This window comes from Kogia breviceps, chromosome 3 (genome assembly GCF_026419965.1).
Source record: "Kogia breviceps isolate mKogBre1 chromosome 3, mKogBre1 haplotype 1, whole genome shotgun sequence".
NCBI classification, from domain to species: domain Eukaryota; kingdom Metazoa; phylum Chordata; class Mammalia; order Artiodactyla; family Physeteridae; genus Kogia; species Kogia breviceps.
The window spans coordinates 86,282,609-86,306,466 of NC_081312.1; the positions used below are offsets into that span (position 1 = coordinate 86,282,609).

Sequence of the window (23,858 nt, forward strand, 5' to 3'; positions counted from 1 at the left end):
GGTATTTTCCTCGTTTCTCTAGATAAGTTAAGTCTATTTGTATATTCTGGAGCCTGTTGTACTAGATTTTGCTTGTCTTCACTGAGAAGACTAAAAATCAAAGATAGTGATGTGTAAAAAGCTGAAAAGTAATTAGGCCAGAGACAAACCCAAAATCAAATTTTAAAATGAAGAGCATCCAGTTCATTTCATCAATGCTGAAAAGGAGGTCAGGGTTTAGGGAAAAAAAAATTCAGTGCCATCAACTTTTCTCTGGTCACATCTAACTATTAGAACGGATGAAACAAATTAAGGCTTATAAGAAACAGTGTGAAAGTTCTGAGGGTTAATCACCAGCTCCCACCCAAAAATAAAAGCCACTCAATTTAGCCTAGTAAACTGAGGTTTAAAACTTCAAAAACGAAAATTTTTATCTGTCTATTCCTCAAAAACCAATGAGGAACAAACCAAACTATTAATACAGGTAATGCCTGAGGAATGGGTAAAGTATTGTGGGCAGGTCATAAAAATAAGCACTTCCACTTTTCTTCCACAGACTTCTGTACTGTTGATGTTTTGTAGGCATGTATCAATAGAGTAATAAAACAAAATAAAAAACACAAAAGAGATAAACTCTGAGTGGATACTTAAATATACTTTATATCTAATCCTAAGATTAGACTTTTCATTACAGAAGTATGGAAGCATTTTATGTAGTTTTTAAAAAATAAGCTTATTTGTCCTACAGTGGAAGGCAAAAGTAAACGCTCAATATAAAAATGCTATGGGGCTTCCCTGGTGGCGCAGTGGTTGAGAGTCCGCCTGCCGATGCAGGAGACACGGGTTCGTGCCCTGGTCCGGGAAGATCCCACATGCCGCGGAGCAACTAAGCCCGTGAGCCATGGCCGCTGAGCCTGTGTGTCCGGAGCCTGTGCTCCGCAACGGGAGAGGCCACAACAGTGAGAGGCCAGCATACCGCAAAAAAAAAAAAAAAAAAAAAAAAAAAAATGCTAAACCGATGATAATGAAGATCTATAAATTGGCCTGGGGTTGTGCAACATCTAAGTCTGGTGACAAGAACAGTTTCACTCCTTACCCAGCAGCGGTAATTCTGCATCAGATTTAGCCTCACGGCCTGAATACTGCCATCATAACAGCCAGTATAAATCTAGAGAAAAAGGTTTATCACATCAGACCAAAACAACACACAATAAAACTACTACAATCATCCTCAAAATAAGAGTCAAAAGTCACTGGTAGCAGCTACAACAACAAGAAAACCTAAACCTAAACCTAAACCAGCCCCAGAGTACCATAATGGGAAAGTATCTTGTAGATCTTCTAGTCTGGACACTTTGAAGCTGTGCTCCTTAGAGAGCCACTCTTGGGATTGTGGCTGAGAGTGGAAGTGGCAGGGATCAGAGGCACCACTTATACTTTAACTGGTGTAGCTCTGGCTTCTACTGGGCATTGCATATTAGGCATCTGTATTTCATTGGAACAAAAGTTTCCACTGCTTAAAGTCTGAAAAACATCCATTCTGGTTCAACCTCAAAATTTAAAAATAAAATAAATCAAGGATTAGCAGGGTTACATGAGTTAGCTTCTACTTTTAGGTCTGCTATAACTATGCCACACTGGCCAAATCTCCTGACTCTATTCCAATGTACTGTCCAGATCATAATGTCTCTGAAAAAAGCACCACTCAATTTTATTTTATTTTTTTTGAAACATAAAGGTGGTATTATATTTTTTATTGTAATTATTTTAGCTCTTAATAAAAAAAGGAATATTCAACAGCATTACTGGGTTCTCAATATTATAATACCAAGATAAAAAGACATTCAGTAATGAGGCATATCAAAAACAGATGTCATTTTTGGAAGTGACAAGTAGTAACATTATTAATAGTTTGTACATTTTTAGTAAACACATTCAAAGGCAAATATGTGGCACGGCAAATTATACTCACCATACTTTTATGGATGGTCATACACATAATCATGTCTTTGTGTCCTCCATAAACTTGCAATCGATCATGGGACTTGGGTGGAGGGAAAAAAAAAAAAGAGAGAGAATTAAGGTTATTTATACCTTGTGTTTAACAAGCATAGTCCCTGAAGGCCTTTGAAAGTTTAAAACTACACCTGAGGTACCAAGCTGAAGTACCAGTAGCATGTTAACAGAAACATAATCTAACAACTCCTTATCCTCAAGGGAAGAGCTGGTAACTGGAAAAAATAAAACCAATTTCTGTGTAGTGTCAAAGTCTCAAACCTGAAACTGCACACAAAGAGAATCAGACAGGTGTTACAGACTACAGCTGCTCTCCAGAAACCATTTAATTTTTAACACGTGTGAGCCTGACCAGGTATCTCAGAGTAGTGCTTCTGAAAGCATCCTCCAAGGACCAGCTACTTCATAATTATCTATAGCACTTGTGAAGAACACAGATTCCTGAGTTCCACCCCAGCCTTTCCACATAGAAAAATCAACATCAAATCCAAATAGACAGTCTTCCCAAGTCATTCAAGCAAAATACTGGATCTAAATTCTACCTGTAATTCATAGACACGAACAAATTTATCCAGGCAAGCAGTCACCATCACTTTTCCTAGGATATTCACCACAGTCACTGCATGATTGTGACCCTTATAGATCCGTACAAGCTCACCAGTCTGCATCAGAAGAGAGATAAGAGTCACTAGGCTGACCTTCAAGATTCCTTCCGACTTTTGAGATTTATAATTCTGTAATTCTAGAAGACATAATTCTGAGACTACTTGTACACACGTAGCTGTACTTATTTTAACAGATGAAGTACTCCACAAGCATTTGTTACTTATACAAAATGTATGCACTGTATCTCTTTTTAAAATAAATTTATTTATTTTATTTACTTATTTTTGGCTGAGTTAGGTGTTTGTTGTGTGTGCAGGCTTTCTCTAGTTGTGGCGAGTGGGAACTACATTTCATTGCAGTACGCGGGCTTCTCATTGTTGTGGCTTCTCCTGTTGAGGAGCACTGGCTCTAGGTGCGCGGGCTTCAGTAGTTGTGGTTCGCGGGCTCTAGAGCGCAGGCTCAGTAGCTGTGGCGCACGGGCTTAGTTGCTCTGCGGCATGTGGGATCTTCCCAGGCCAGGGCTTGAACCCATGTCCCCTGAATTGGAAGGAGGATTCTTAACCACTGTGCCACCAGGGAAGCAATGCACTGTATCTTGATGGAGAGAACCCCAAGTCACAGAAAGAGAAGGGCCACAGCTCTGTGTGTATGTATTTTATAGCTTTTGAAGTATATTCACTTTTATCATTTCACTGGATCTGGACAAGTCCCTGAGGCTGGATAACCCCCAGGTTTACAGACTAAGAACTGAGCTTCAAAAGCAGCCTCTGTGGGCTTCCCTGGTGGCGCAGTGGTTGAGAGTCTGCCTGCCGATGCAAAGCATACGGGTTCATGCCCCGGTCTGGGAAGATCCCACATGCCGTGGAGCGGCTGGGCCCGTAAGCCATGGCCGCTGAGCCTGCGCGTCCGGAGTCTGTGCTCTGCAACCGGAGAGGCCACAATACTGAGAGGCCCGCGTACCAAAAAAAAAAAAAAAAAGCAGCCTCTGTGCCCTGAGCAGAGTCTCTTGGCTGTTTTTACTTGTGCTATTTTAAACTACGTCTCATATCTACTTTCTTAGAGTCTCAGATGCTCAATTTATCTCATGTTTAAATGAGGCATTCAAACTAAACTTTACATAAATTTTAAGTTTATTCCCCACTAAGAATTTTGATGAGGTCAGAATTTCTACAGTACTTAATATTATCCAAGAGCTTATGTGCAGGGATTATTATTAAGTCTTTCATTAGAAAAAGGGCTTAATTTAAATTGCAAGAGGTCTGAAGAATCCTTCAAGCTTTAATCATCATTCTACTGAAGATTTCTTTACACCAACATGGCTTACGTGAATGTTGTGAGCATGGACTGACTGATCACTGGAGCCACTGAACACAAGGTCATTCACCACCTTAAAGAAAAAAAATTCAGTTAATGAGATTCAATATAATGTTCTGAGTTTCCTTTAACTTGTAATACATATTAGCAAATTCTACTTCCCACCCTATTTTGAGATGAGCATGAACAAGGTATGAAATAAGTTTCTCAGACAAATTTCCTGAACTGAAACTTATGTGCTGCTACCAAGTACTCTGATGAATTGACAATGTACTACTGGGTTTGTTGCTCCTTCAGAATGATTACAAAGCAGCCTAGAAGGGCATTCAAGTATATCTACATTCTACAATAAGATACAATTTTATTTGTTTCTTGGTTAATATATTAAAAAACAGTAAGTTCTGTGGTAATCCAGGCCTAAAGAAAAGGATCGTAGGGACTTCCCTGGTGGCACAGTGGTTAAGAATCTGCCTGCCAATGCAGGGGGACACAGGTTCAAGCCCTGGTCCAGGAAGATCTCACATGCTGCAGAGCAACTAAGCCCGTGCACCACAACTACTGAGCCTGCGTTCTAGAGTCCACATGCCGCAACTACTGAAGCCCGCACACCTAGAGCCCGTGCTCCACAACAAGAGAAGCCACTGCAATGAGAAGCCCGTGCACCGCAACGAAGAGTAGCTCCCGCTCACTGCAACTAGAGAAAGCCTGTGCGCAGCAACGAAGACTGAAACACAGCCATAAATAAATTAATTTTTTTAAAAAACAAAAAAAAAAGGATAGTAATCTGTATTCTAAATAAGGCATTAGACAACATGGGAAATTTCATTCAAACCCTTCTATTTGTACCAGACAATGAACTCCTATTTTTTTGCACTATACTTGCCTTCATACAGAGAATGGTTTTGCTGTGGCCCTCCAGAGTTCTAAGGAGCAGTCCATTCCGTGCGTCACGTACACTAATGGTACAGTCATAAGACCCCACAACCAGCAGCTTTCGGGCACCTTCCTGAGCTGTGGCAAGACAGCTGACAGCCCGAGGGCCATGGCATTCAAAGATTTCAAGTCGTTTGTTGTTCTGAAAAATACACCACCATTATGTGAAGTAAAAGCAGCTAAGTTGGAAAAACTCAACATCAACTAACCCAAATCACTACCTTGATACAAATGCTAAATTCTAACACCAGTAAGTTCTCATATCTACTCCCTATCCCTAACTCCCCAACCTCTGCCATTCCTATTCCAACACTCTCTGTATTCATGACTCCTTCCTTCCCGATTCTAGTGGGGACAGTCTTACATTATAAACTCATTTCTACCTTTGACCCACACTATCCTGATCATAATTAGAATTTGGTTCTCTTTTACGCCCTCTCTCACTTCCCTTAAGTTAATGATAATGAATGATAAACCTTTTTTTCATATTTGAATACACTTTCCATGCCACAGACCCAAGAACTCTCACTGTTTTTTTGTCATCCAAAATTTATGCACTCTGTCATGGTTGTTTCTAAAATTCTCTTTGAGAACAATCAGAGTCTCTCATTCTCCACCTTTCTGTTATTCCGACCTTCTTCTGACTTCTGATTCTATGTCTATCTCTCATGACATCATTAAGTTAAACTACAGAAGCCTTTGTATCAGTCAGAGTGGCATGGTCACATCCTGAATTCCCAAACATTCCTTTACCTCAGATTTTAGACTTGCTTCCCTTATTCCCAAACCAAACTTGTTCATAAAGTTTCCTACTTCCCCAAAACTCTAAAAAGGTAGTTTAAGGTGCGTGCATGAGATAAAACTCCCAGAAACTAGGCAAGAGCAGCAGCTGGGAGCCTACAGAGCTGAGCATCAATCTCAGTCATCTTGAGATGCTGGGGAGATAGATCAATGGAGTTCAGGGCCCAATTGTGGGAAGGCCCAGGTAAACAGCCCTGGCTTTCTGTTGAGCCCCAGAAAGCACTGCGTTCCAGGAATATGGGCAAAACAGAAAAGGCCCAGCCCTAACAAGGCTTCAAAATTCATATCTCTGCAGAAACTCTCAAATATCTGTCTCAAGGTCCATCTTTGCTGGGGCTTTTCAACCATTTAAAGACCATTTCAAAAAAATAAAAATAAAGACCATTCCCATTTGAATTTGTCATCATCTTGCCCCAAAACTTCTACCTATCTTTGATTACATTAATCTCACAAAATAGAAGAGAACTGGGTAATTATCAAGTTTTATCCTCTAAAATATTTTAAATCTATTCTGTCTTCATTTCTATTGCCCTAACCAAATCTAATCTAGGTTGTTAGCACTTTGCATTTAGAATGCAAAAACCTTTACTAATTACCCTTCTGTGATCTATTCATATCTAGTGAACCAAATAATCTGACACTTGATTATATATGTGCTAGTTTCTTTTAACTTGATTTTAAGCTTCTTAAAGGCAGAAACCATGACATATTTTATTGCATTCCTTATAAGTAGTTCCAGCTAGCTGGTAGAAGGAGAGATAGTAGGTACTAACTAAACATATGATACTGTAACAAGGCATAACACAGTAACATTCTAACACACTGTTAAAAGATGACCAGACGGCCTCGGGATAGAATGCTACAACTAACTAGTAACCAAACCTATCACTTCTACCTCCAATTACATTTTTTATCCATTTTCTCTTCACCTTAGTCTAATCTGTCATGTCAGCTGCCATAACAAAGCCTCTTAAGTGGTCTCCAAGCTTCTACTAGTACCAGTATTTTCCAACCTGTTCAACTCCAGAGTGACATTTTCTAAAATACAAATCAGATCATGTCTCTCTTACTTTAAAGCTTACAAGTCCAACTACATTAACAAAGCACACAGAGCCATCAAGAACTGGTCTGTATTCATTTCCTAAGCCTTATCCTGAGACCTAGCATGTAACAGTATTCCATAAAGGTTTGCTCAACAAATGGATTTGTATTTGGGTCAAGAAAGAATGAGGCCCACAGGCATGAAGGCAAACCTTGACTTAGTTCAAGTCAAGAACAAGCTACCCTCATGAAACACTAAATCAGTTCCAAACCACATCAATGTCATACTCAAAGGAATTTAAGCTCATTTCATGGTGTCATTCTTAAAATGAGACAGACTAGTTTAACCTATGACTCATTATTTGGCCCCAAATCATCAGGCCTGGTTTAATTTAGTAGAGTTACACTTTGGTCCTGGCACACTTGGGCCTGAGCAGACAGAATGCAGCATCTTGTTTCACTTACAACAGAAGATAAATTTTTGAGTAGCAGCTAATTCTGTTGCTTTCTCAAACACACACAAAAACAGGAAAACGTCTGCCTTCAACTTCTTCCCACACACACTCACACCATTTTCAAGTGGCATGGGAATTCAGCCTTCTCTCCCCAACCACTAACCTTTATGTTGAAGGTGACCACAGTGCCATTTGCCAGTCCTGCATAGAGAATTCGCCACCTACTGTGGAGGCAGAGAACCCGGTCTTCCAGCTGTAACTGCTCCACACACTCTCGAGTCTGATAAAAGCACACAACACCTGATCAGCAGAGATTAAAAGCAAATAAGATGTGAAAACAATCCTCCTGAGAACACAGTGTGAAATGATTTTTTATGAGGAAGAAAATGTAGCATCCTCTATTTTGTAGAAGACTATCTTAGACTGTTTTCTGCTTCAAAATATGTAGCCAAAGACCCTCAAGCTGTAGGTAATATAGTAAACAAATGTAACTTCTAATGTTATCTATGTTTCTAATTTGGAATGTAGAAATTCTTCAAAGGGCACTAAGGATTGGGTTCTAGCCTCTTAAATTAAGTAGCCAAAGATAAAGTTAAAGCTGCAGTTGACATTTAAAAAGGAAAATAAAGATTATAGTTGTATATCTGATAATTGCGTTAATCAAATATGCGCTTTCCTGCAATTGATTCTCTATTTTAATAGCTCCCAAATGCCTCTTTCAAACCAGTATCAGCTTAGCTGGTCTACAATTACCCAAGAAGCTTTGAAAATATATAGAACCCCAAGCTTCACCCCAGTCCCTGAGATTCTAATTCAGGCCCTGGAATATGTGTTTTTAAAAATTTCCTTCGTAATTCTGATGCATATCCAGGTTATACAAACACAGTTTGAGCTGACCTTCAAGAAACCATTTCCATGAATTTCCAGAACTGGGTTATACTGATAAAATCTAGAACCCAGAACAGGGCCAGTTACATAGTAAGTGCTCAAGATTGAATGCTGTTGAATGATACTAAGTGACTAAAGGCCCAAGTTCAGCTTTTTAAAGAGGTCTGGATACAGACATTAAAATTAAGATGGTTGTAAGTAGGACCTACTTGTCCCATCCTATAAGTAGGATGGGACAAGCTATGGGTTGAATGATAAAAGCTGTAGACTATCAAAGCCTTTGATCTCTTCCAACCTTCTTTCATACCTGAAAGAGTCAGTCTTTTAAATTACTTTCCCCACATAAAATTACAAATATAAATGCTGCATATGCAATTGTAAAATAAAGGAAAAGACAGTGAATATGCTCAAATGATAAGATATATGTTGCCTCTGGCTAACCCATCCGTGTGAGATCATTTTGTAATTTTATAGGAGAAACGGAATACGTTGCCGTAATAAAAAAGAACTATTAGTGCATGCAACAATAAAGATGAATTTCAGACATTATAGCAAGCTAAAGCTAATGTGAAAGAATACATCTAGTATGGTTTATTTATATGAAGTTCAAGCACAGACAAATATAATCTATAATGATAGAAATCAGAACAATGGTTTTCTTTGGCTGGGGGTGGTGAGTGGAAGGTGTATGAGGGAAGCTTTAGGGTGATGAAAATGATCTGTGTTTTGATCTTGGTGGTGGTTAAACAAATGCGTATCTATGTAAAAATTCATCAAGCTGTATACTTAATATTTATGTACTTTACTATATAAAGTTACACCTCAATTTCAAAAACTAAGAATTTTTTTCACTAATGTACAGTCCCACTATTTGGCATAGAACCCTTAAAAACATTGAAAAATCTTTTCAAAGTTTTTGCTAATTTTATAAGTCAAAATGGTACTGAACTTCTGTTTTAACTTCCATCTATTGACAAGACTATTATTTTCAAATATTTACTTGTATATCCTCTTTTTAAAGAATTTCTGTCTTTCAATTTCTGTGTAGGGATTTTACTATTTCTCTTCTCAAAGGTGTAAGCTCCTTACAACATATGATATTAACCCTATGTTTATTCTATCCTGTTACAACTATTTTTCCCTAAGACAATTTCTTGCCAAAATCTGTTTACAACTTTCAACAGACTTAAGTATTATTTCCATATAATAAAATTCACCATGTTAGATATACATTTCATTAAGTTTAGTAAAGTATGCAACCATTACCACAATCAACTTTCAGAACGTTTCCAGCACTCTAAAAAGTTACCTCGTACCCTCTTTCAGTCAGTCCCCACTGCCATCCCAGGCAACTCTGATAGTTTTGCCTTTTCTAGAATTCCATATTAGGAGAACATTCAGTATGTATTTTTTTTTTTGAAGATGTCGGGGGTAGGAGTTTTTATTAATTAATTAATTTATTTTTTGCTGTGTTGGGTCTTCATTTCTGTGCGAGGGCTTTCTCTAGTTGTGGCAAGCGGGGGCGACTCTTCATCGCGGTGCACGGGCCTCTCACTATCGCGGCCTCTCTTGTTGTGGAGCACAGGCTCCAGACGCGCAGGCTCAGTAGTTGTGACTCACAGACCTAGTTGCTCCGCGGCATGTGGGATCCTCCCAGACCAGGGCTCGAATCCGTGTCCCCTGCATTAGCAGGCAGATTCTCAACCACTGTGCCACCAGGGAAGCCCCCAGTATGTAGTCTTTTACATATGACTTCTTTCACCTAGCATGATGTTTTTGAGATCCATCCATGTTGCTACATGTATGAATAGTTTATTCCTTTTTGTTGCTAGTATTATTCCACTTTTTATATACCACATTTATCCATTTATCAGTTGATGGATGTATTGATTAATAACGCTGTTATGAGGTTCCTTCTTACATTCTGGATATTTGAAATCTGTGGCTTCTCTCTGTTTTGATCAATTTAGCTAAAAGGTTTTTTTTTAATTTATCTTTTCAAAAAACTAGCTTCTGGTCTCACTGATTTTTCCCTATTGTGTGTCAGTTTTATAAACTGGTGGTTTCCATTCTGCTCTTTATTATTTCCTTTATATATCTATTTTGGGTTTAACTTTTTCTTCTTTTTCTATTTTCTTACAAGCTCAGATAATTGATTTTAAACTTTCCTTTTTTTCTAATATAAGCATTTAAAACTAGAAATTTCCCCCTCAGCAATGCATTAGCTGTCCTACAAATGTTAAGTTGGATACTCATTTTCATTTAGTTCAAGATATTTTCTAATTTCCTTTGTGACTTCTTCTTTGAATCATTGGTAACTTAGAAGTATGCTATTTCATTACCCCTTACTTGTGGACTTCCAAGATTTCTTTTTTTTTTTTGGTGGATTTCTTTGTTATTGATTTCTAATTCCACTGTGGTTGGAGAACATACTCTAAATGATTTCAATCCTTTTAATTAAGATTCTCAGTAAGACTTATTTGATGACCCAGCAATGGTCTATACTGGTGAATGCTCCATACGCACTTGGAAAGAATGTGTATGCTGCTGTTTCTGATGGCAGAGTCTATAAATGTTAATTTTTTTAAACTATAAATATTAATTAGATCTTATTTGTTAATGGTATTGTCTAGTTCTTCTACATCCTTGATGATTTTCTGTCCAGTACTCTATCAAGTATTGAGAGAGGTGTTGAAGTCTTCAACTATAATTGTGGATTTGTCTATTTCTCCTCTGTAGTTCTATCAGTATTACTTTACATATTTTGGTGCTCTGTTATTACGTACATATATTTCTAATTGTTCCAGCTTCCTGCTATATTGATGTTTTTATCATTATGGAATGCCACCCTTGTCTCAGTAGTATTCCTTGTCTTAAAGTCTACTTGCCTGATAGTAACATAATCACTCTAGCTCTTTTTGTTATTATTTGCATAGTACATTTTTTTCCATTCTTTTTTTTTTTTTTTTTTTTGCGGTATGCGGGCCTCTCACTGTTGTGGCCTCTCCCGTTGCGGAGCACAGGCTCCGGACGCGCAGGCCTAGCGGCCATGGCTCACGGGCTTAGTTGCTCCACGGCATGTGGGATCTTCCCGGACCAGGGCACGAACCCGTGTCTCCTGCATCGGCAGGCGGATTCTCAACCACTGCGCCACCAGGGAAGCCCTTTCCATTCTTTTAATTCAACCTACTTGTGTCTGAATTTAAAAGGTGTGTCTTGTAGACAGCACAGATTTTGATGTTTGTTCTTTAGCTAGTCAATCTCTGCCTTTTGATTTTAGTGTTAATTCACATTTAATATAATTATTAAATATGGCTAGATTCAGACTCCAATTTGCTTTCTATTTGTCTCATTTTTATTTCTCTGTTCCCCCATTTCTGCCTTGTTTTGAGTTAAACTATTTTTTTTTAGTATGCCATTTTAATTTCTCTATTAAATTTTTTAGCTGTCTTTCTTTGCTTTATTCTTTTAGTGGTTGCTCTAGGGCAGCTGTTCTCAGAATGTGGTCAGTAGCATCAGTATCACATGTTAGAAATGCAAATTATTGGGCCCTATCCCAAGCCTACTGAATCAGAAGCTCTGAGAGTGGGGTCCAGTAATATGTGTTTTAACAAGCTCTCCAGGTCTATCTGACGCACACTGAAGCTGTGAGCCAGCCTTCTGGAGATTACCTCTTTAAACTGTAACAATCTAGTTCAAAGTAAAACTGACTTATCCCCAATAAAATATAAGAACCTTGCACCAGCACAATTCCATCCTCTCTTTCCTTTGTGTTCCTGTTACCACACATTCCATCTATATATGTTAAAAACCTAATCTTTGGTATTTTAAATTTTGTCTTAAATAATCAAATCTTTTAAAGAATATATGTGTGTATATATATATATTTTTTTTTAATTAATTAATTAATTAAATTTTTTTTTTGGCTGCATTGGGTCTTTGCTGTTGTGCACAGGCTTTCTCTAGTTGCGGTGAGTGGGGGCTACTCTTCTTTGTGGCGCGTGGCTTCTCACCATGGTGGCTTCTCTTGTTGCAGAGCATGGGCTTCGGTAGTTGTGGTACATGGGCTCAGTAGTTGTGGCTCATGGGCTCTAGAGCACAGGCTCAGTAGTTGTGGTGCACAGGCTTAGTTGCTCCACAGCATGTGGGATCTTCCCAGACCAGGGATCAAACCCGTGTCCCCTGCACTGGCAGGCGGATTCTTAACCACTGTGCCACCAGGGAAGTCCTATAATACATATATTTAATGCAAATGATTTTCTCTCATTTCTTACAATACATTTAGAAAATTCTTTCTCAGAGGAGATACCTACTTCTACGTTTTCAGGTTTAAAAAATTTAAACATTTTGTTTTCTCTCTAGTGTTAATTTTGGCATATGACGTGAAAATAAAAATCAAAAGTAATTGTTGAAAAGATCAAAGGAGGTATATTATTAATAGTAGTAAGTGAAAAGATACTGGTGGAGAGAGACAGAAAACATGATTTAGATCTAAGCCTCATTTCTTCCAAAGGCTATACAGGGTACTGAAGTAAGTTCAGAAGCAAGAAAGTGAACAGAATGAAGCATCTGTCTCAGTGTCTCCACTCTACACAGTAAATACAGTCAAAGTGTTTCAATATTATCACATTTGATTTTGTTGGACCCACTTACCTTAACATTATAGCAGCGAATGGTGTGATCACTGGAACCAGTGTAAAGGGCAGCATTCTTCCCAGAGGTCTGAGTAACCAGGAGGCAGTTCACTTTGGAGGTATGGCCCTCAAAGACACCAATATACTTCCGACTCTAAAGTCAAGCACAGTTCAGATCATTACTTGTGGATATAAATGGATTAGATAACGCATTTCCTCAAAAAAAAAAAAATGCTAAAACATACAGTTCATTGTTGTAGCCTCAGAGTCTAGAATAGTACCTGGTATCAAAAAGTGTTCAGTAAATACCTGTTCACTGAATGCCCAGCAAACAGTCACATGTACTGAGGTACCTGCAACTGTATGTTAACTGAGCCATAAGTTCATTTGGGTTTTTCCATAAGATGTTACAGAAAAACCTGAACAAACTTTTTTGCCAACCCAATACTTAGGGCAATTTGTTATAAGACAGATCAGTATTTTAGTTAACATGTAGGGCAAGGTTCTCCAACATATGGACCAAAAAGCTAGCAAATCCAAACTATAGCTAATTACCCAGATAAGTTCCTGCATTTGATCAGTATGCAGAGAATGTGCCACAATATTCAAAGACATGTCAGGTGCCATCACAGGTCGTGTTCCAGGTGTGGTTTCATAATGGAACATCCTGTTGTCTCTGTGCACATACTGTTATATATTTAGAATGTACATATATACCTATACTTACCTTTCAGTTCAGAGTTAGAGCCAATTCCCCAAATCTTACACTCACACGTCCTGGTACCATTGCTTCCTTCCTTCAGTCATCCCTGTTGCCCTCACATTATTAGGCTGAAGGAACCTATATACCTGTTGCCTACAGCAAACACATTTTCTCAGTCCATCATCTATCTAATCTTTTGATTTTCAAGGACTTCATCAATTTCAAATACTTTCATCATATTTGTTCAAACAGTGTTCCTAAAGTTTCTTGGCTATTGTTGTGGATAAACAGAATTACTTTGACGCATACCAGACTCAAAACTCAAAAGTCCATTCTATGAAAATTGAGAGTAATAAGCATCAGATTATCCTAAGTGTGGCGTAGTGGAAGACTATTGCTCTTTTTTGCGGTATGTGGGCCTCTCACTGTCGTGGCCTCTCCTGTTGCAGAGCACAGGCTCCGGATGCGCAGGCTCAGCGGCCATGGCTCACAGGCCCAGCTGCTCTACGGCATGTGGGATCCTCCCAGATGGGGGCATGAACCCGTGCCCCCTGCATCGGCAGGCGGACTCTCAACCACTGCACCACCAGGGAAGCCCTGCTGCTCTTCTTAATAACCAGGATAATTAATCAACTCTCAGGGAAAATGCCTCCTCTTATATTGACTACTTCCCCAGTACTCATTCTATCCCTTCTCTATTATGTAGCAGCTATGTGACAGACCTCAGCATCAACTCCAGGGCTGGGACCTGACTGTTGCGAGCCTATTGTTATAATCCCAGTTCCTTTTGCCAAGTGATTGTTCAGACAGGAAAGCACAGGACCCTTTTTTGGTGGTGGGAGGGAAAAGAAACCCCTGTGGCTACTGACATCTACCTGTGAGCAGGAGAACTTGCTTTAGGAAAAGGTGATATCAGAGAAGGCAGAATTGAGATAAAGAAAGAAATTAAGTCTCCAGTGACCCCACTGAGACACTGGATCAACTGTATCTAAAGTTAGTCTAAAGCCCACTCCATCTCTGGACAGCAAATAAACTCCTAGTCTAAAAGAGAGCTAGTTGGAGTTTCTAAAACCTGCAACCAAGCAAAAATATGCAAATTGATGTATCAACTTACCACGAGATTATAAACTCGAACAGTTTTATCTGCTGAACAGGTATACAGTAAATTCCCAAATATCTGAATTGCATTCACTGCAGCTTGGTGCCCCTCAAAGCTCCCTTCTGTGGGCTCATCATCATCTCCTGGCTCTGAAGATACTTCTAGAAAACAAGAATATGTTTCAGAGATGTGTCTGCTTGTGTCTCAAAAGATACTAAAAAATTTAAACCATTAAGAAAAAGTGGTCACTGGATTCTCCTTAAAGCCTAGTTCCCCCAGCAAAACACCACATTTTCATTAGTGATCTTTATTATGAAGATTTCATAATAAGAAAAGGCAGAGAAGACCTTTCACTTCGGAACAAGATACTTATATAGTGAGCTTTGAGTGATACCCATAAGACACCAAGTATCTTTCCACAACCAGTTTCCTCTGCTGCCAGTTATTTTGTTGAGTAAGGCATTATTTTTAAAGCAGTTCCTTCTCAAAGCAAAACCCCCCAGAGCCAACAAAACCTTAATACCATTGTCCCTTGGTATCCAAAGGGGACTGGTTTCAGGACTCCCTCCACACACACCAAAATCCACAGATGCTCAAGCCCCTTATATAAAATGGCGTAGTATTTGTATATAACCTATACACATCCTCCTTTTTACAGCTGACCCTTGAACAACATGGTTTGAATTGTGCAGGTCCACTTACACACGAGTTTTTTTTTTTTTTCAATAAATGCATATTACACGATCTGCAGTTAGTTGAAGCCATAGATGCAGAACCAAAGATACAGAAGGCCAACTATACTAATTAGTTGAACACGTAAGACAGTCAGGTAAGAGAGATGGGAGTAAGAAACTGAAATGCCAGGATTTGAGGATTTAGGGATACCATAACTGCTAGTCAAAGCAATCCTTTGGTAACAAGCCCAGTCCCCACCCCCTATTGTATAAGCATATTTAAGTAGATTTAAACCCTGGCTCTAATATTTACAAGACATTTTTTCTGTGATTAATTTAAATAAAACTGAACAACCAAATACCTGAAGAGTTCTTTGATCCTTTTATGGAGGAGATCACAGTCTGAGTTTCTGCCACACTACAAAATAATAGCAAAAGTCTTCTTAGCATCTGTGTGAACAGGCTAGGCAGTAAAACTTATATTTTCCTGACTCAAAAGATTGTTCTAAACAATGGACAAAATAGCAATGATATAAAAGATGGGTTTCTCCATCTGAAATTTCTATATGAAAGGAAATAAAAGTACAGTAAATATTTACAACACAAATGAGAAAACAGAAAATCTCCATTGCTAAGGTTTGACTCTTCCATACCCATTATCCCTATTGATTTTCTATAAATATGACTCTTTAAAAAAATTCTGATTCAGAACAAGAAGTTCTATTTTTCAAGAATAGAATGGTGAAAGCTGTTCTGACTGGACCAACATGGTGTCCTTACCTTACAGGGATGCCATCTTTATAACGGGTGCCAATCTCACTGGTAGAGCTAACTTCATCACAACCAGAGCGAGAAGTTTCTAATGAGTTTAGCTCTGTGGAGTTCCGAATATCCTTTTTAGATGGGCTGTCTGGTTTCTCTTCTCCAGATTCAGAAGAATCAATGGCTACCACTTCTAACTGAGGATTAGGAATTTCTAGGACTTCCAGAGACGAGTCACTATCTGGTTCATCTCTGACACTCTCTTGTTCTGGACCAGTTCTGCTATCTTCCCAGGTGGAGGTTGTCACTTTCCCCCCTTTAGTGGACTTTCCAGTTTTTACTTTCCTTACAGGTTTAGCAGTAAATATATCCTGTTCAGTGTCACTGTTCTCAGGAACATGGGCAGCCCGCAGAGTTTTCTTCTTCCTAAGTTTCTTCTTTTTCTTGTTCCCCCTAGCTTCAGCTGATGTCAGAGTGGACTCTGCCTGCTGCTCTGGATGGTCAGCTGGAGAGTGGGGCTCTTTCTCTAAAGGGGTTTCTGAAGCAAAGGACAATCTTGGAAAAGAACTGGTACAGGCTTCAGACCCGCTGTTGCCTCTGTTTGGCTCTTCACCTTCTTTATTTATGCTAGGAAGACCAGCTGATTGGGAAGAGGGATTGTTCCCTCTGTTTCTGGTATTTCCTTGCTCCACAGAAAACTTCAGTTCTTGGCTAGGCTCATGGAATCTCTCTGTTAGCTCTGATAAGGACAATGCTGCAGTGATAACTGGATAAACTGGACTACTGTCACTGATCTCTCCTGAATTGAGAAGGAAAAAAAGAATTATTCCATCGTTTTTGTGTCTGGTATTTGTAGTCATAAACTACAGCTATCACTGATTGAACTTCTACCAGATAATGACATTTCGATATGTTAACAACTTTAACAGTCATGGTTTAGTTATCTCACCCCTCAGCTTCCCATAACCTACACATATTTCTATTACAGTATTTATATACTTTGCCTTGCATTAATGTCACAAATTACATGCATGTCTTATACCCTACAAAAGCTCCTTTTATGGACAGGGATTGTTTCTATTGATCTTTTTTCTTTCATGTTTGAAATGTCCACATATTTAACAATGTGTTTTATTCTTAGTAGACACTTAAATATCTATTTAGCTAAAGTGCTTTCACCTTTGTTTCTTAGAAGTTTTCATTATGCATTTTACCTGTATATCATCCAATTTAGCTACATACTAGTAGTTAAAAAGTCAGCTGACATAAAATGTCTATTTTCTTTGACTTATTTCATGTCTAGAAATTTAAACTGATGAAATAATCACAGACATACTCAGACATATACAATGCAGCGTTATACAGAATACAAAAAAAGGAAAAAATGTAAATATTCAAAGATTATATAAATTATTGTATATTCAGATTATGCAACTTCTGAAATATTATACAACTAGTAAAATAGTGTTTTAAATGAATTATTTTTATGACACAGGAAAATTATCATGATAATTAAATGGGAAAAAAATCAAGTTATAACAGACTATGACTTGTCCTTTGTATAAAGTCTCGTGTAAACACATAAACATTTATAGTTTTAAAAGACTGAAATATATAACAAAATAACAAATCCATATTTTTATAGTTCCCCAATTTTTTACAATGATCATGAATTAGTTTTGCAATCAGAAAAGGAAATAAAATACAAGCTATTTTTGAAAAAAATACTAATAGTTTTTTGAAAATGCTAAATAGCATCCATATAAAAATAACATAATTCAATATGAAAGATAATATACATTTGATGTAGATATCAATGATTAGTGTTGCAACAGATAGCAAAATGTAGGATAATTCTTCAGACTTTTTGTTTTTGCTCAAAAAAAAATCACACAATATCAGTTTGCTTCTTTCATTTTAATATTTATTTATTTATTTATTTATTTATTTAGGCTGTGTTGGGTCTTAGTTGCAGCAGGTGGGATCTTTAGTTGCAGCTCACAGGCTTCTTAGTTGCAGCATGCGGGCTTCTTAGTTGCAGCATGCGGACTTCTTAGTTGCAGCATGCAGACTTCTTAGTTGTGGCATGCATACGGGATCTAGTTCCCCAACCAGGAATCAAACCCAGGTCCCTTACATTGGGAGCATGGAGTTTTACCCACTGGACCACCAGGGAAGTCCCTGTTTGCTTCTTACTTAATTTTCAATGTAGCACCACTGTGGTTATACAAACTTCAGATGAGATTTTAAATAGCTTGGAAGTTATTCTCAAATGGTAACTAGGTAAGAATTATTTTATGAAGAGAGTAAAAACCCTGGCTATTTCTCAAAACCACCCAAGTTTCTATTAGATGATTCCAAACCCCAGAGCCCTCTGCCTTTCATCATGGCCCCCTGTTCCTCAGGTCTATATTAACCCTAGTTTGTACTTGAAATGATAAAGATAGTTAAGTAATGAGAAATTCAGAGGATATATCTTATCTAGAAAATTGACTAAACAAGTTCAATGCCATTTATCTCACAAAAACCAAATAATTCTGCACCAATCCTAATAAATGAAACCTGTTAAGTGCTAATCCAAAGTCACTTCAGTAATCCTACATTAGAGAAAATTAGAAAAAGGTTACCAATATTTAAATAATCTTCCTAAATAAGAAAGCTTCAAGAAAAACTGTAATAACTTCAGTTTTAATGGGCAAGTATGATGTTACATCACTGATATAAAATTGCCGTAGACCCACTACAGCGTTGCCCTTAACCCAGAGAAAAGTTTACATACTATTAGCTTGCAGTAATTCCTTGGACACATTGCAAGCAGAGCCTTGTGACACATCATTCACATTCTCATCTTGTTCAGGAGACATGGGTTCTTGTTTAATCTGAACTGATGAGTCTGGAGCAGGAACACTGCCATGGGCTTGGAAAGTAGATGTGATTCCTTGGAGAGGGGCTCCAGTGGATGATGGAGACACATGGGAAGATGAAGGCTCCAGGAAAACCGGGAAAAAAGGAGTAGGCAGCAGTGTGGCATCAGCAGATGTCTGAGATCTAATGTTCCTTTGTTCTCGTGTAAGGTTACAGGGAACCTGGTCTGGACGCTCAGAAGGTTCATATGTTTCTAGAATGGGAAACATATACAAATGCAAAAATGTTATCTGAAAAGCCACTCATTTCTGAGCCAATTTGTATTTTTAAAGATTACAAGAGAATTTTTAAAACCCTCATAATTCTTTAAAATAGATTATTATATAAGCTATAATATATTATATATATTATATAATATATATATAACCACCAAAGATACAGACAGAACAGGCATTAATATTCTAATTTTTCAGATTTTAAGTGACTGATCCAAACTCACATCAGCTAACAGAAGAGACAAAATTTGAACCCTAGTCTTGGGATTCCTAACCCAGGACTCTTTCTGTAACATTATCTCCACTGCTAAGCATTTTGGGGATGTACAGTCTCACAGGCCTTTCTATAGGATAAAACCAAGGAGACATGAGAAAAATCATATTAACTTTTTCATAACTACTTTAATTCCCCTCCACAGAGAACCAAAAAGTAACAAGTTACAGAGGGTCCAATCCATCAGATTCTCTGAATACCTTGTAATCCCTGTAGAATCTGTATTCTATGGGTCCTCAGGGCACTCATCTCCATAGTTATCTAAAAATAAAGTATTTTGTTAAGCATTTTAAAATCCAACTTCAAGATGATCCATTTTCACTAGACATTCCATCTGCTACTACCTGCTGCTTGAGCATAAGTAGCCTCTGAACTTCAACGTAAGCTGTCTGAAGAGCTGCACGGGCTTGCAGAAGGTTGTTATCCATGCACTGCAATGATTTGCTTAGTTCTTCCTCCCTTAAAGAAATATGCAGCAGCTGGTCAACCTGAGAACGTTCTGTCAAAAGAAACCATAAGGTTCAGTTTAATACTGGAGACTTCTCTTTAATAATATAATTCCTCAGAAGATGGAACTGCATCAATTGTCTAGGACAGGCCTTTATTTTCTCCCCACTAGGTCACTGGAAGGAGACTCATCAAATTTTACAAATCATGTAGTCAAGCCTGATGTTGTCAGAAACCAAGCCTCATGGGTTCAAGCGTACCACCATATGGTACCAATTTACCAAATCACCATCTTCCACCATGACCCTTCCAAGCGAAATCTCTGTCCCAGGCAAATCAACTCTTGTAGGTTTCATTTCCCATATTCCTTTATCTACTACCCTCTTCACCCAAGGCTTTGGCTTAGATTGGGCCCCAAACCTGAACTGCTTGTGCTCTCTTCCCAATTCATATTTTTCTAGTCTGTTAATTTAAAGTAGTTCTCTTTATTACAAAAGGCATCCTGAAGAAAATATAGCTTTGAAACAGTACACTTCAGTTACTTTAAATAAAATGTTCTACTATGTGCACGTATTTGTCATCTTTATGTTTGCCTCTTTCCCATTCAATACTCCAAGACCTCTCCCTAAACTCCAGACCCACATATCCAACTACCAACTTGATACCTCTACCTATGTGTCCCTAAAGTCCTTTAACTCAAGGGATCCAAAAGGGAACTCATCATCTTCCTCTACCCTCAACCTGCAACTCTCATGGAATTTTCTAGCTCTACAAATAATGCCATCATCCACCCAACTTCCACAGCCAGAAAATGAGGTCACCCTTGACTCCCACCTTATCTATCACATCCAATCATCAAAAGTTCATCCAATCACTTCCTGCACCAGCCCTTATACCCTAACGGTGTTAGAGTCAGTGGAAGGCAAGAGTCATAGAAGCATATCAGTCAGGGAGCCACGCTAATAACTTCTCTACTTAACTCACGTGAGAAGAGCAGCCAAGATGCCTCAAAAATGGAAAGTGAGAGAAATGGCTATAAATGACCAAGAGGGATAAAATTTTTACTAAATATCCTATTCCTCTTCACCCCACTGAAAAGGCCCAGTGACACTTTCTAGCTATACACTGAATTCAATGTGTCCAAGATATATATTAACTTTAGCTTTCAGGTCTAGGTGGCATCATATATTTCTTCTACAGCTGCACCTGGATAAAGTAGGAAATCAAACATTTTCTATGCCCTTAAGCAAGACAACAAAAATATCAAATATAAATAAATAAATAAATGGGCATTCCATGTTTGATAAGTTACACTCTGTACCAAGTTGTAAAAAGGCTGAATTGCTGTAAGAACAATTTCTTTCTGCCAGAATATTTTATACTATACCTTTCTTTCCTTTAATTTTCCTTCTTTTATTTTTTCTCTCAAGACTTGGGAGTTCAGGAGAAGATCCATCCTAAGGAGATAAAGAAAATTGAATAATATTAAATATGTAAAGGCCATTATCCAGGAGGGGAAAAAGAGAACCAGTTCTAAGACAGTCATACATTATTCTTCATTATTGCTACCATCTCTAACAGGGCAGTAGGAGTCTCATGAACATGGTATGAACTCATATTAGTTGAATGAATGTATCTGATTTAAAAAAAAAATACAATCCAAGGTCAAATACATCCCTAGCATCCTAGAGGGATGCTAATCCCACAGGGCTTAGGCAAAGCATATTACCTTGGTAAAAGCTAATAATACATGTATCTGATTTCATAGTTTCTACTTTAGAATTCAGCAAGAAAATCTTTACAACAAAAAACTCAACAGCCTGAGACAAGCCCCAAGATATGAGCTTTGTTGTAAGACAATCTCTCATCCAATAATTTCCACTACAGCATCTAGCTCAAAGGAGCAGAGTTGGAGTAACTACTTTGTTATATTGTCCCAATATTAAAGGAAACAGCCCATTTTCACACAGTGCTGATTCCAGACTATATTACCACCAGCAACTCTTTCTTTTCAGAAAGGGTTCCTGAAAGGGTTAGGCAATATTAACATCAGAGGTGCCAAAAGAGAAGTATCAGTGAAGTAATGGATTCTAAAAAGACCAGGCTGGGTAACTTAAGTACAAAAGATACAGTAACAGAGACTAAGACTATGCTCATATAGATGTACTCTCATAGTATAAAACTACCTTAGTGTTAAGCCTAGTAGTCCTGGGTCCAACAAGCATACATGCCCTACAAATGCAACACTAGAGTACCTTTCTTCAGCAGCAGTACAGAATGCATCATGAAAACAGATAAAGTTATAGCTGAAGATGTGGCTCATTCCTTGATCAGGTGATACAAAGCATCATTGGCTTAGATACTAGTTTTAGAGATGATTTCATATTTTCCTAGTACTATACATTCATATTCAATTACATCTAACTTATTAGAGTTACTCAGTTAAAGAAACCAGTAGGATAAGAATATGAAAGTTAAGAGTAAGCTTCAGAAATCTTTTATTCCAGAGTAGGAAGAACCACAACCCCAGATACCCAAGAAAAATTAAACAGTTAAGTTTCTAATTGAGGCCAAGTCACCTCATGAAATGTTCTACAAAAAGCACAGGAATCATACTCACTCCAGTGGCTCTTCGTTTCTTTCTAATATTCTGGACATCATTTTGTTCAGCACCAGAAGTACAGCTACTGTCTGTGGCTGCATCTGTCAAACTGGAGATTGCAAGGGCTAAGGATGCATTTGATGATAAAGAGTTTCCTTCTCCATTACTCTCCTGGGCATTGTGATTCTCTGAAAGTGGTGTAGAGCTCTCCTGGCTGTGCAGGTCTTTTGCCAAGTGCATCAAAGGTATCATATGGTCAGATGATAATTGAGCACTATGTCTCCTTCGAGTAGCAACATTTTCAGCTCTTTCATCTGTTCTTAGGGAGGCAGCTAGAGGTGTCACTTCCTGCTTAAGGCCCATGGTTGTTTTTTGACTCTGTGCAGACCTCAATGAGTTATTAGGTGAAAAAATCTGCTGGGGCTCATTTTCTTTGCCGGTACCTTCCTCACTGAAGAAGCTAAACACAGAAGGAGCCCTGTCCATGATCACACTGCTCTCTGAAAGGCTTCGCTTCCTTGCCAACCCAGGGGATGAAGAAATGGAAACACCTTCCCACTGGAATCCTTCTAGACTGGACAGATCAGGCTCCCCATCCAAATCCAAGACCTCTTGTTCATTTTGAACTAGAGGCACCATTTCGATGCCAAACCTCAAGAAAGAAAGAAAAAGAAAAATAATTAATCAGACATGGTTGGGAGAGGGGGCACCACTTCATGTGCCAGACTCTGTTAAGCACTGAGGTTACAAAGATAAATAGATGGTTTCTGCCCTCAAGGAGCATTAAGACTTCTAAACATAAAGTAAGTTAACTCTATTGTAAGTATTATAATGTAACAAGTACCCAATTAGATATTTGTAGACAGCTATATACAAAAGGAGGGAATAAAAACTGAGGGTTTTATTTAATATGGAGCTCTAAATCAACAATAATAAATACATAATTTTTAACAACAAATAAAAAATAAACAAAAATGTTTATTAAGCATTTACAAGCAGCAGACACCATGCTAAGAACTTTATAAACTCAATGATACTCACAAGTTACAGGAAAAGAAAAGGGGGCACAATAGGTATGTTATTTCGACAAGGATAGAAATTTAAGCCTAGAGGGCTATGTAATTATAAAGCAGGATGATTTTCAAGTAGCAAACCTATGTTGAATGCTGCTTTACCATTCAGAAAGGTTTAGTGCCTCAACATAAGATCAACAGCCAAACTATTACACAAGTACTTAGGAGAAAGTATTTTGTGATCACAAATACAATGCCCAGAGCAAATACAGAAGGATAACCATCCACATGTTCTAAGTAAAAGGTAATGAGAAGAGTTATACCTAAAAGTTGTACCACTCATTAAGATCTATAGATAGATACAGAGCTATAGATTGACTTTTTTAATGCTGTCACTTTATGGCCCCTATCACCAAAGTGTTAGATTTCTAAGTTTTTTTCCTTGTCCCTACTTCATTTCTCAGAAGTAGGTGTGCT

General features: G+C 38.1%; 1 protein-coding gene across 3 annotated transcripts in view; it reads right to left on the reverse strand.

Annotated features, from left to right (window-relative positions):
* ZNF106 (zinc finger protein 106) overlaps positions 1-23,858 on the reverse strand; it is a 64,372-nt gene that overhangs the window by 5,833 nt on the left and 34,681 nt on the right. For 2 of the 3 annotated variants that reach the window (XM_059058098.2, XM_067029064.1), the window contains exons 6-20: positions 22,387-23,020; positions 21,154-21,223; positions 19,664-19,818; positions 19,520-19,580; positions 18,685-19,023; positions 15,924-16,704; positions 15,506-15,561; positions 14,485-14,630; positions 12,687-12,821; positions 7,309-7,425; positions 4,799-4,990; positions 3,926-3,988; positions 2,538-2,657; positions 1,952-2,023; positions 1,076-1,147 (exon numbers count right to left, since the gene is read on the reverse strand). In XM_059058098.2, coding sequence (XP_058914081.1) covers positions 1,076-1,147; positions 1,952-2,023; positions 2,538-2,657; positions 3,926-3,988; positions 4,799-4,990; positions 7,309-7,425; positions 12,687-12,821; positions 14,485-14,630; positions 15,506-15,561; positions 15,924-16,704; positions 18,685-19,023; positions 19,520-19,580; positions 19,664-19,818; positions 21,154-21,223; positions 22,387-23,020 — 3,013 coding nt within the window. The remainder of the gene's footprint in view (positions 1-1,075; positions 1,148-1,951; positions 2,024-2,537; positions 2,658-3,925; positions 3,989-4,798; positions 4,991-7,308; positions 7,426-12,686; positions 12,822-14,484; positions 14,631-15,505; positions 15,562-15,923; positions 16,705-18,684; positions 19,024-19,519; positions 19,581-19,663; positions 19,819-21,153; positions 21,224-22,386; positions 23,021-23,858) is intronic. The other variant, XM_067029065.1, reaches the window with a different exon arrangement.